The sequence below is a fragment of the Solanum verrucosum genome, unplaced genomic scaffold (genome assembly GCF_900185275.1).
Source record: "Solanum verrucosum unplaced genomic scaffold, falcon-dt-bn FXZP01000049.1, whole genome shotgun sequence".
NCBI lineage: Eukaryota > Viridiplantae > Streptophyta > Magnoliopsida > Solanales > Solanaceae > Solanum > Solanum verrucosum.
In genome coordinates, this window is record NW_026020221.1 from 6,871,993 (window position 1) to 6,884,900 (window position 12,908).

The window sequence follows — 12,908 nt, forward strand, 5'->3', positions numbered from 1 at the left end:
CAATAGGTAAGAGTTTTATTCTTAAATTATCTCTTCGGAACTGTTATCTCTTTACTCTTTTGTATTGTATTTGTTTCTTGAATATTTTCAAAATCTGGACAAAAGATCTCAAAATCTGTATATATCTTCTTTTATTGCAATTAGGATTCGTCAATTTTAGCATTTATAAACTTGATAATTGTAGTGCTTGTTATTTCGTCTATTTTATATCTCTTTACTCTATGATAGAAATTAGGGTTGTCAATTTTTTATATTTATGGGCATTTCGGTAAGTGTTAGTTTATTCTTTTTGGTTTAGGATTTGGTGTTTCGTGATATTTATCCATTTATTTTTAATGTAATTTTTGTCCCCTAATTGAATGACACAATGTGAATATTATAATGTTACTGAGACTTTTTCTTTTTTCATGGTTTGTGGTCCTTGAATGTGTTACTATTTTGTGGTCACATAAGCTCACATGTATTGAAGTCAAACTTAGAGTTTCCAAGGTTGCGACGCATAGCCGATGACATTTTTGAAGAGTCCAAGCAACATAGATGATCACTATACCAAACCATTTGATTAATACACAACATTAACAATAATACGCTATATACATGTCTCGTTTTTTTGTTTTGTTTTGCAGGATATTAAAGATGACCTTGGTGGACATAATCTTCAATTATGGTGGAGAATGGATTAAAAAACCAAATGTCATGTATTCAAAGAAATTAATCGATACTTGGACAGGTTATGATCCTGACCTCCTTTCCTTTTTTGATATCGTAAACGAGTACAACAGTAAGTTTGGATATTTAGGTGTTCAACAACTTATTGTTACCGTTCCCTCTGGTAACTATTACGAGATAGATGGTGATAATGGTATAAAGCAGTTATTGTACTTAGTGTCTGAGGAATTTAAGGTCCTTAACATATATGTTGTAAATGAAGGCGAGGAATTAATAGAAGTTCATAATATTTCTCAACATTCTGAGTCATATGTTGCAACAACTGAAGCTGGTACAACTGAAGCTGGTACAACTGAAGTTGGAACTGACGGTGAGAGTGATAATGAGAGTGATGATAATCATGTCGAGGTAGAATGTGATTCTGATGACTTGAATAAGATTGCCTTTCAAAAAAATAGGATCATTGATGTAACGTTGCTAGATTACAAGGAGTTATGCATAGGTATGAGCTTCAAGGATATACCCGAAGCTAGATTATGCATTAACTTGTATGCTCTTGTAAACAAAAGAAACTTGAAGCAGTTGAAAAGTGATCCATCAAGGTTGAGATATGAGTGTGTTGCAGGATGTTCTTTTTCATTACATATTTCTGGAGATAAAGACATGCCGGGGGTTAGAATAAAAACCTTGAAAAATACGCATGATTGTAACGAAGCATTTGACAATGGAAGGGTTGATCATCTTACAATAGTGTATTATTTAAAGTCTAAATTGCAAAATGACCCAAAGTACATGATCAAGGATATGAGGGATGATTTAAAAGAAAGATTTGATGTCAATATTAGTCATGGTAAGTGCAAGCGAGCTAAGCGATTGATTTTGGAAAAACTTGAAGGAAGCTTTACAGATGATTATAATAGACTTGAGGCTTATGCAAATGAGCTAAGGTCTAGTAATCCAGGAAGTGATGTGATTATAAATATATCGAAGGATGCACTTGCCAATGCAAAACGAAGATTCTTGAGGATGTTCATTTGCTTTCACGCACTTAAAATGGGTTTTAAGGATGGGTTAAGACCCTTTATTGGCTTAGATGGAACCTTTTTAAAAGGGAAAGCCAAGGGCCAATTGTTAACTGCTGTTGGTCAAGATTGTCAGTCCCATAGTTACCTTATTGCCTGGGCTGTTGTTGACAAAGAGACAAAAAGAACATGGAACTGGTTTTTAGGCCATCTTAAAAGGTCATTAGATCTCAGGAGGTGGGTCAAGGAATTGTAACACCACAGAAATTTTTTTGAACTAAGACTCGAACCATTCATCGTAGTGAGTGAGATTTTACCGAGGAATTAAAATTTCTTAAGTGTTAAGGTCACTAGATGTAGCACCTTGAGTTCCAAAAAGAATTAAATTGGAAATAGCAAAATCTGAAATTTTACAAGTTAAGCTAAGTATGAGTTTTGGGTTGACTTCAAACGACCATAACTCCTAGCTCAGGATGATTTAGGCGTTCTACCAGTTACCGTAGGAAACATCTTTGAATGATCTTTCCAACGCCGCCGAGTTTGATAAGTTTCGAGGTCGGATGAGTGAGCTATGACCTTTTGAAGTTAGGTTGTCCAGTTAAGGAAAGTCAAAACCGAGTTTTAGAGGGGTAGTTTGGTCTTTTCCTTAGCAAAACAGATTTAATTCGTTTTTAGTAATATTTTAGGGGTCTAATCTGATTAGGTTCAGTTTTATAATTCTAAAATACACCTAGGGTTTTAGTTGAGAGTTCAAGAAGAGAAAAGAGGAGAAAGAGGAGAAAAGAGGAGAGGATCAAGTGTTCGTCGAGATTTTTGCGTGTTGTAGCGGATTTCGCCATGGATTTGATCCCTAAGAGGTATGTAAGCTTCCATAGTGTTGGGTTCTTTCACCCACACACCAATCATGATTTATTCAGCGTAATTTCGTTCTTGAAATTTAAAGATTAGAGTTCTTGATGAGTTATTGATAAGTGTTCTTGAAGTTTCATTAAGTTTTGAAGTAAGATTCTGCTTAGGTCAACTTTAAACGACCATATCTCTTAGAATATTAAGAGTTACGTGAGCCATAGCCTATCCAATTAAAGGTAATTGAATCTACTTTCCAACCCCACCAGTTTCACGTCAATCCAATATATGAGTAAAAAGTTATGACTATTTTAGTAACCTATACAGTGCTGTTACGAATTAGCCGACGGGAAGATATTTAAAAGAGTCATTTTTGTCTTTTTACCTCCAAGAAACCATAAATGAAATTATTGACTAATAAAAGGCTCAAAACAGTCAGATTTACATCTTCACTCATGAAAATCATAATTTTTGGCTATAGAGATTTTAATAAACTAACTCGAGAATCTCAAGAAAGGTCTTCTTGATTGTTTACCTTCAAGCTAGGGTTTCAAGGCTTCTAATCAAGTTCTTCTTTAAGATTATTAAAGATTCTTCAAGATTCTTCAAGAATCTTGTTCTTCTAGGTATGTAAGGCTATCATAGTGTTGGACTAGTTCGTCCTCACGCCCTACATCTACTTTCAGATCAGAAAAAGAGTAATCTACGATACTTTCCCTAGATTTGAGTATTCTTGAGATAAGTTGATTTTGAGTTCTTGAATTCATGTTTCTTTTAAAAGTTCTATTCCTAATTATCGAATATCTATATTGTTATTGAGATCCTTTATATCATGAATCATAACTCTTGAATTCATAATTCAAATTCAAGAGAGAGTTAAGAGTAGAGTTCAAGAAAGCCTTTGAGTTCAATTGTGAATCCTTTGAGATCAACTATCGATTTGAACTAAGTTTTGAGGAAGTAAGTCAGAGAATGAGAAGAGTCACATACATGAGTTTCATAATGTTATGTAGACTTACGAGTCAAGTCGTTCATGCCCATAAATTCCGCATGAACTCCAGAAGTTGAGTATCTTTGAGAGGAGTAGTATCTTCAAGTTCTAAGTCTTGAGTATTGAGTTCCTAATCCCCTTTGAGATTATATTTCTAAGCATGGGACTATTACATGTTACCCATAAAGTCTTTGAGTTGAATTGTTCATGCCCATAATTCCGCATGAATCCTATAAGTCGAGCAGTCTTGAGAAGAGAAGTATCTTTGAGTCCTTGAGTTGAGTCGTTCATGCTCATAATTCCGCATGAACCCTCTGAGTTGAGCATTCTTGAAATTAGTAGTATCATTGAAGTTCTTGAGTTCCAAGTATTTGAGTTCTATCTATGGTTATTGAAAATCTTGCATTTAGTAGTTCATGTCCATAATTCGGTATGAACCATATTTTAAGAAGTCTTTTACAAACGTTTTAACTTTGTTTAAAGACTTAAGTTTTGAGTTCAGAAAAGAGTAAAGAGTAAAGTTTGAAGTCCTTTTCTTCAAAAGTATATGGGGACTAAGTATTCCCAAAGAGTTTATAAATGTTTTCACATTTAAATAAGAACGGAAACTGAGATTTCCAAAGGGCTTTCGGGCTAGTTTTCAGAAAAGAGTAATAGCTTTCTAAATGAAGCAAGCAGGGAAACTGAGATTTCCAAGATAGCCTTTGAGCTAAGTTTTTGAGCAATTATCTCAAATCAGCAGAAAAAAAGTATGTTTTTAAAACATAAGAGCTAGTATATTTTGGGAGTAGTATTGAGCACCGATATGGGGGAGAGTTCAGACAACTCACAGCCCTCATAAACCATGTAGCCATCATGGGTAGAAAAAGGGTCATACTTTTTAGATGATCCTTTTTCACATAGACTAGTGGATCCATTAGTAGTTCAGGTCCTATACCTTTGGCCGGGTATAGGATGCGCTGGCAGCGTGAGGTAGATCATTGTATCATCACTATAGCTCTTATGTGATGGTTGTCGGTTAGAGAAACTCCCACAGAAGTTATTGTATTTTTATATACATCAGTTTATTGTATTTTTATATACATTTCAGAGTTATGTTGTATCCTTGCATACACATAGATTTGACAGCATGTTTTTAAACAGTTTATTTCTTTATATTGCACTTGTTTTAAATTGCTTTATATTGAAATGAGTTCAGTCATATTTAGTTGAGTATTCAAAGTTGAGTATCCAGAGTTGAGTATCCAGAGTCGAATATCATATCTTTGAGTCGAATATTATATCCTTGAGTTGAGTATCTAATCTCGGAGTTGAGTATCTTATCCTTGAGTACTTCTGAGTTGAGTAAGTTTGAGTAGTTTTGAGTACCCTTGAGTATTCCTTGAGTTGAGTAAGTTTGAGAAGAGGTAAGTATGTTTCATTTCTATCAAGTTTCAAGCTTATGTTTATGTTTTAGAATTCCTCTTACATGCTCGTACATTCCACGTACTGAGCCATTTGGCCTGTATCTTTTCATGATGCAGAAACATGTATTCAGGATCATCAACAGGAGCTTCGTTGATACATCTGAGAGTTCGAGTTAGTTATGGCGAGCCTCCTTGCTTTCGGAGGATTTCATTTACCTTTCAGTTATATCAGTTGTTAAGATGTCGTGGGTCTTGTCCCGACTTCCATCTTTATCAGTTAAAGGCTTCATAGATAGTCAGTACAGTTGAGAAGTCTGTATCATTTATTTTATTAAATGTTTTAAAGACTAAAGTTGCCTTTTTATGGCGAGTTGTATATATTTTATTATACAGAGTTTTCTTTGGACTTAAAGTTTGTATTTAAGTTTTATGAACTTTTATTTCAGTTTTTAAGCTTTGTATGCTTGAATCAGTTTTCCGCTTGTAGTCAGCCAGAATGGGGTTCGCTTAGGGACCAGCAATGGTCTTCGAGTGCCGGCCACGTTCAGGGTGTAGGCTCGGGTCGTGACAGGAATAACGTTCATTTCAGACATGCAGAAGGTAACATATCTGAATTATTTTTTCCAGCTAATTCTTTTTTACATTAACTTTTAAGTTCATTTCTAAAGCTTCAATCGCTGTCCAGTTCTTTCATTTTACTTCTGTCCAAAACTTAAAATTGAAGAATTGTCCAATTCTTAAATTAAAATTGTGGTCAGAAGTAAAATGAAAGCACTAGACAGGTCCTTCATTCCAGTTCTGGACATTACTAAAATGAAAAAATAGAAATTCATTCTTTTTGTTAATTTTATCATACAGGGATTACTTCAAGCAATGAAAGATGTGTTTCTTGAATCACATCACAGATTTTGTGCAAAACATGTTGAAGTAAACTGGTGCAAAACATGGAGGTCAGGGGAACTGCAGAAGGTATTTTGGTGGTTCATGGACCACATATGAGGAAGATTTCAAAGACAAACTCAATATGATTTGTTCTTTAGATAAAACAGAAGGTATTTTGGTGGTGTTCATGGACCACATATGAGGAAGATTTCAAAGACAAACTCAATATGATTTGTTCTTTAGATAAAACAGCAGCTGAAGATTTACTGAAATATCCTCCCAATGTGTGCTGTAGAGCCTATTTTGACACCGTGTGCAAGAACTATGAAGTGGTGAACAATTTCACAGAATCGGTGAATAAATGGATTCTAGAAGCTAGAGGCAAACCAATCATCAAAATTCTTGAAGAAATCAGAATTAAAGTCATGAACCAATTGAGAAAAAGGGACGATGAAGTGAGATTTTGGGCTACTGAGTTTAGCCCAAATAGTATGCAATTGTTCAATGAGTACATGAAAATTGCTCAAAAATGTAAGGTTAATTTCAATGGTGATTATGGATATGAGATCACAGAAGGTTGTGATAGGCATACTGTAAATATGATTTTCAAGAGATGCACATGTAGACAATGAGATCTAAATGGAATTCCATGCCCACATGCAATTTCTGCAATGTTGTACAACAAGTTGGACCCTTTGAGTGAAATGAGTTGGTGGTATAGCAAAGAGGCATTCCTGCTTACCTATAGGCACAAATTGCAACCTGTTAGAAGTGAAAAAATTTGGAAGGTGAATCCACATCAAGCAATGGAACCACCTGATCTAGTGAAGATGGTCGGCAGACCCAAAACTAAACGGGTCAGAAAAAAAAGATGAGGCAATTAAGAGGCAAGGCGAGTGGGCAAGTTCAAGAAAGGGAAGAGTTATGACATGTAACAGTTGCGGAGAGCCAAACCACAACAGTAAAGGATGTAAAAAGGTAAAATATCTTCAATGCTAATAGCAACTTACTTTTTTCCTAAAGTTTGATTTCTAACTTGTATTTTTTACCTACAATAGCTTGTCAATACAAAGCCAATGAAAAGAACCAGGAAATTAATTGATGAACCTGAAGAGATAAACCTAACAGCACCCCAATCAACCCAAGCAAGCCAAGTTGTGAACTTCATGTCTACACCAACAGTGATGCATCATGCACCACAGTTTTCAGGTCTAAGACCAAACATTCCAAGTAAGACGCCAGATTTTGAGTTATTTGAAACTTCAAAGCAAAGATCAAGCAAGCCAGATGCTACTACATTGCAACATACCGTTCATCCAGATTTGACAATCAACTTCCCAAATCATGATCCAGATCCTACTATAAGGCCAATGGTAGTGTCAGAAAATGCAATATTCTGAGCCAGGCAAGAAGGACCAATTCCTTCTGGAACAAGGATTATTAACTTTGTTGGTGATCACAATGGAGTGAGTGTTCTTTCAAATCTTCCCTACTCACCAACCAACCTCACATGGAAGGGAAAAACTGCTATAACTCAAGGTCAATTGGAGATGCAAAATAGGCAAAATATTAAGAAACTGAAGCCAAGAAGAGGACAAAAGTGATCTATTGGGTTGAAAAATATTTTTGTTATGTTTCATGGGTTTTAATTACTGATTATGACAATACTTTTTAGTTAATGTCTTTTCAGTTTACTCTTTTTTTATGGTGAACATTGAACATGAATTTCACATTATGCCACTTTATATTAGTTATGATGTAGTTGTCCTGTTGTTGCTGAAAATAGTGGTTAGATTGTGAAATGTTAACATGCTGAAATGGTGTTTAATCTGCAACTACATTTTGTGTGTATGTGTTTGTATTTGTGCAGAGCTCTATTATGCTGAAGTAGCTATTTTAATTGTCTTGTATTGGCTAGATAATTTATATGAATGCAGTATTTTGACATTGGAACATATAAGTTGTGATCCTTTAGATTTAGAAGTCTATTTTTGTGATCCTTTAGATTTAGAAGTCTATTTTGAACTCTAAATTCTAATTGTCTTGTTGTTTGCATGTCTTTTATTGCTTTCATGGCTGTGACGGCCTCTGCACTCTTATCAGGCTACAAGTTATGCAAAAGGATCATATGGTGATGAACTGGGAATTGAACCTGCAGCCTTCAACTCCAAAATTGATATGTGACTTATAATTAGACGTTACGATTCTCAGAGTGCAATAAGCTTTCCTGTAATAGCTAGTAAAGTTTCCCATAATCACATTATCATATATTGTACATTGGACACAAGACACATCTTGCTAGTAATGCTGAAGTTGAACATTCGATATGAATAAATTACACTAATTTTTTTGTGAACTATCATACACAAATCGGTATTTCTTATGTATTTTCATACACAAAGATATGTCATATTTACATAAACAATACCAAGCTAACTTGCATAAGCATAATAAGAAGCTAATGGAAGAAGCAAAATGCATAGCAGATGAAACTAAATACCTCACCAAAAAACAGAAAACAAAATCACAAAAACCAACACCAAACTACTGGAGTTAGAGACAGAAAAAACCAACTAATGTACACAAAAAAGAACATGATATGTTACTAGGTCTCTATCTCAAGAAGGGAATTGATTGAGGTGTTGCTAAACCTCTGTGCAAGACCTCAGATGACAAGGACGACAATATCACAGAGGTGCCGAGTCTGTACCAGCAAATCCACTTCACTCTCACTGTCCACCACAATTCGTAACTGTATCAAAATTCAAACTTCTCACTCTCGCTTACTCGGTAACTAAAGATGTAAAACTAAAGCGACGGACAAGAAACCCGACCAATTAGCAGAATCAAGACATGAATGACTCTTTTCTCTGTATCAAAGCCTTCAATCTAAGTTGTCTCTGCATTTTTTCTTTTCGCGCGCTAATTGACATGTTTATTTCCACACACAGTTTTGCTTCTCAACAATCTTTTCTCTAGGACTTCTTCTGAGATATTACGAGCGACGGGAGAAAACTGAAGACCATTGTCTCTGTATTATCTTTGTTTTAATGGGTAAAGTGGTATGAGAGAGTGGATATTAGAATCGGGTTAATGGTTGGGTCAAATTTTACTAAATGGGTCGAATATAATACTAAATAGAAAGTAATTTTTTTATTATAATAAAAATATATACACATGGAGCCATGTAGGCGCCACATAGGCTTATAAAAATGGTGTCATGATAAGTTAACTGTACAAGGGCAAATATGTGCCCAAAGTAGGATGGTAGGGGCAAATATATCAAAAAAGTATAACGAAGGGTAAATAATGACCTTTTTCTAAGGGTACAAGGGCAAATATGACCCTTTTCCGTTTATATATTAGTTATCATGAGTTAGGATTCATTAGATTGATGGTGGAAATTTTGTTCATCTTGACTAAAATCTAGTTACTGTTTTGCTCAAAAGATGTGGAAAGTGCTTGGTCTTCTCTTTGTCTTTTCAATTTGAATTTTTCAGCTCTTGATTGGTTGTTGTCCTCTTTATTTCCATGTGTTGAAGGTAATAAGTTTGCATGTGTTAACTTCCTCATTTGTAGCCATGATTCCCTGAGGTGTTAATATGTTTTTTTTTAAGGAGGTCACTGGTCGTATTGTGAATTTTGGTTTCTTAATGGATTGTCCTCATTGCAATTGAGTTGAATTAATATGATTATTATTATCATATACTAATTCATTATTTTTCTTGTTGTATGTGATATTTCGAGAGAATTCATTCGGATTTGATTTTTTTCCCATTTGCATTTCTAGTTGGGCCATGGAGGCCCCAAGCGCGAGTCATTTGCGATCCAGTATAGTTCAAATCATATCAGCAGCGAAATACAGGTCCTCGAAAGTCGATATACAGGTGTTCAAGAGTCCAAGAAGGGTTGTATACACGTTGTATACATCAATATATGCAAGAAATACAGAAATATACAGTGATACACACTCACTATATACACTGTATAAAAGCAGCGAAAATGGGCCCCAAAAGCCCCAATTTCAGTTTTCGTACTGTATTGTAATTGGGCAAAAAGCCCATTTATTTTTAATTATCATTACCTTGTTAGTTTGTAGGACATGTGGATTTGGGCCAAAGGCCCAAAACGAAATTAGGCCCAAGTACTGACCCCAGACGGACAGAAAACCAGACTTGGGCCCAAATCTCTTTCCTTTTAGCATCCAGACGTCTTGGTTATTTACTTGCTATTATTTACTAATAATTTTAAGGTTTTCGAAATTAAATTCCCCAAAAGAATAACCGTTTTGTGTTAACTACTAAAAATTAAACACATTTATTTTTACTTGACTTAAGAATATTTACCTAAATATTATCCTTATAACATTTTCCCTTTCCCCCCTTAGTTATTTTAAACTCTTAAGTTGTTAATTTCCTAAAGTCATTAAGCAAGCTTATCTTTTAAAAGTATTAGTCAAATAGTTAATTATCGAATAACCGCATATTAGCGGACATTTCGGGTGCTTTCAAACCCTTCCCGAAATGCTAATAAGAACTCCAAACCCCCTTTAAATATTTTTCAATTGATTTCCTGTTTTAATCTTTTGAAGAATCAGTTTTCTTAATTTTACCTTAAAAATTAAGTGGCGATTCTTATAGTTATGTTTTTTAAATAAAACAACATGAATACTATTAATTGAGTATTCTTGAGATGAGTAGTATCATTGAGTTCTGAGTTCTAAGTATTGAGTTTTTCTATATTGTTTTGAGATCCTTGAGTTGAGTTGTTCATGTCTATATTTCAGCATGAACCCTATTTTGAGTTATAAATTTTGAGAATCTTTTAAAGACAATATTTTTGTCTGAAATTGAGTTTTTGAGAAAATAAAAAGGAATATTAGAAAGAGTTTTAACCAAGATTTGAGCAAGAGTATAAGGCAACTAAGTATTTCCCAAGTGTTTTATTTTTACATGAAGAAAGAGTGTATTATTTTGAGAAAAGTAAAAGAGTTTTTAGAAAGATTGAGTACAGAGCAATTACCTCTTAAAAGGCCTTTTTGAGTAGTTATCTAACCAAGAGAAAATGTTTTTACATTGAGCAAAGAGAAACCTTATTCTCTAAATGAGCAATGAGTTTAGAGATATTTCAGAGCAGTTACCTCTTTTAAGAGGATAGTTTGAGCAATTATCTCAAACCAGAGAAAATGTATGTTTTATACATTTGAGCATCAGTATATATATTATTGAGAGTAGTATTAAACACCGATATAGAGATGAGTTTAGACAACTCAAAATACTCATAAATCATGTCTTGCCAACATGGGTACAAGATCTACATTTTAGATGAATCTTTATTGCTTAGTGGATACACTTAGTTGAGAGGTCTCATACCTCGACAAGGTATAGGGCAGTTCTGACGGCATGACCAAGACATTGTATCATTATGTAGGTCATAGTGATGGTTGTCGATTAGAGAATCTCCCAATAAAGTTAAAGTGTATTTTAATATATCACTTATTATGTTGAGTTCAGAGATGAGTAAGTATTTTGTAAAGCTTTAAATGACTTAATTCCTATATTTCTTTACATTCAACATATTGTTATCTATTGCAGTCCTTTCACTCAATTATTTCGCTTCAGCTATATTACACATTCGTACATTCACATGTACTGATGTCATTCAACGTGCATCTTTTTTATGATGCAGATACAGGTGTTCAAGATCATCAACAGACGATTCGTTGAGATCACTCTACACTTCAACTAGTTTTTTGTGAGCCACCTTGCATTCCGGAGTACTTTACATTTATTTTCTAGTTAGTAGTTTTGAGATGTCGTGGGTCTTGTCCCGACATTCTTCTTTAATAATAGAGGCTTCATGGATAGACAGAGTCGAGTTGTCTCTCAGTATTTACTTTCTTTTGAGTTGTTCTACAAACTATAAGTATGGCTATTGGGTATTTTCTAGAATTTATGAGATGAATTTTTTAGTAACTGATTTAATTATGCCTTAAGTCAATTATTGCTTAAGTGAGTCATCCACTAAGTAGTCAGTCAAGCCAAGAATTCGTTTGGGGATAAAAAGTGGTACTTCTTGAGTGTCAGTCACATCTAAGGTGTATGCTCGAAGTGTGACAATACCAAAACTCAGGAAAAAATGTATGATGTATGTGTGTATTCACACCGACACAGTTCGTACGAAAACATCTGAGACAAACAAACGTGAATTTTCAAGTCTGGGTCGCATACATTTGAACAAATTCCCAAAACGATAAGCTTGCGAGAAAAAATAAATCAATTTCGCATATAAAATAAATAAGGCTCCTTAAAGCAGATGTTTGTGATCATCTTCCCTTTTAATCTAAATTTTGTGTAAATAATATTGTTTTTGAAAAATATATTATTATATCGGTGATAGGGGAAGAGAGAATGAAAAAAAAATGATTATAATGTGAGAAATCGAACCTTCGCCAATAAAGTGAAAGTGTGATGATAAGAACTACTAAGCTACTAAGATCCTATGTTGAAATAACACTCAAATGTGTACGAGGTCAATAATGCTTTACGAATGCATTTTAGTAGCTTAATAATTAATTTTTATAAGGAAAAGGAGAAAATATATATACCCCTCACATTTGTGATTTAGAGAAAATAAATCACTTGATTTAAAAATGGTACATATGTATCTTCGACATCGAACAAATGTTTATATTTACTCTTTTTGTTAATAGAACTATATTTACTTAATTAAGAAATAAAACAAAAAAGCGTCAAAAGGACTTTTAAACTATGTAAAATTGATCAAAAATGTCATCAGTTAATAGTTTGATTTAAAAATATCTTTATCGTCAATAGTTTGATTTAAAAATACCCTAATGGTTACTTAATGGGTTAGTGATGATCAACGGGATTTGAACCTTTTCGTGAATAGGGTGATTTTTAAATTTGCCAAAGTCTTGTGTGACCTCACATTCATCTTAATATCCGCATTTTTACAATACTCATCTTATAAATACCTTTGACTTTAGCAGCCCAACATTCACTCTCATATAACATTGTTGATTTTATAATTGTTCTATCGAAATTATCTTTCAATTCAGCAGGCATATTT

The 12,908-nt window shown here is 33.9% G+C and overlaps 3 protein-coding genes across 3 annotated transcripts in view; all 3 read left to right on the plus strand.

Annotated features, from left to right (window-relative positions):
- The window catches only part of LOC125831060 (HMG-Y-related protein B-like), a 195,305-nt gene that overhangs the window by 44,943 nt on the left and 137,454 nt on the right, over positions 1-12,908 (plus strand). The gene's annotated exons all lie outside the window — the stretch shown is intronic.
- Positions 637-1,947, plus strand: LOC125831450 (uncharacterized). Its single transcript, XM_049510643.1, has one exon. It carries the CDS (start codon positions 637-639, stop codon positions 1,945-1,947), a length of 1,311 nt encoding a protein of 436 aa, XP_049366600.1.
- Positions 5,795-6,613, plus strand: LOC125831059 (uncharacterized). The gene is made up of 2 exons (XM_049510250.1): positions 5,795-5,903; positions 5,987-6,613. The coding sequence occupies exons 1-2, from the start codon at positions 5,808-5,810 to the stop codon at positions 6,446-6,448; spliced, it is 558 nt and encodes a 185-aa protein (XP_049366207.1). The 5' UTR covers positions 5,795-5,807; the 3' UTR covers positions 6,449-6,613.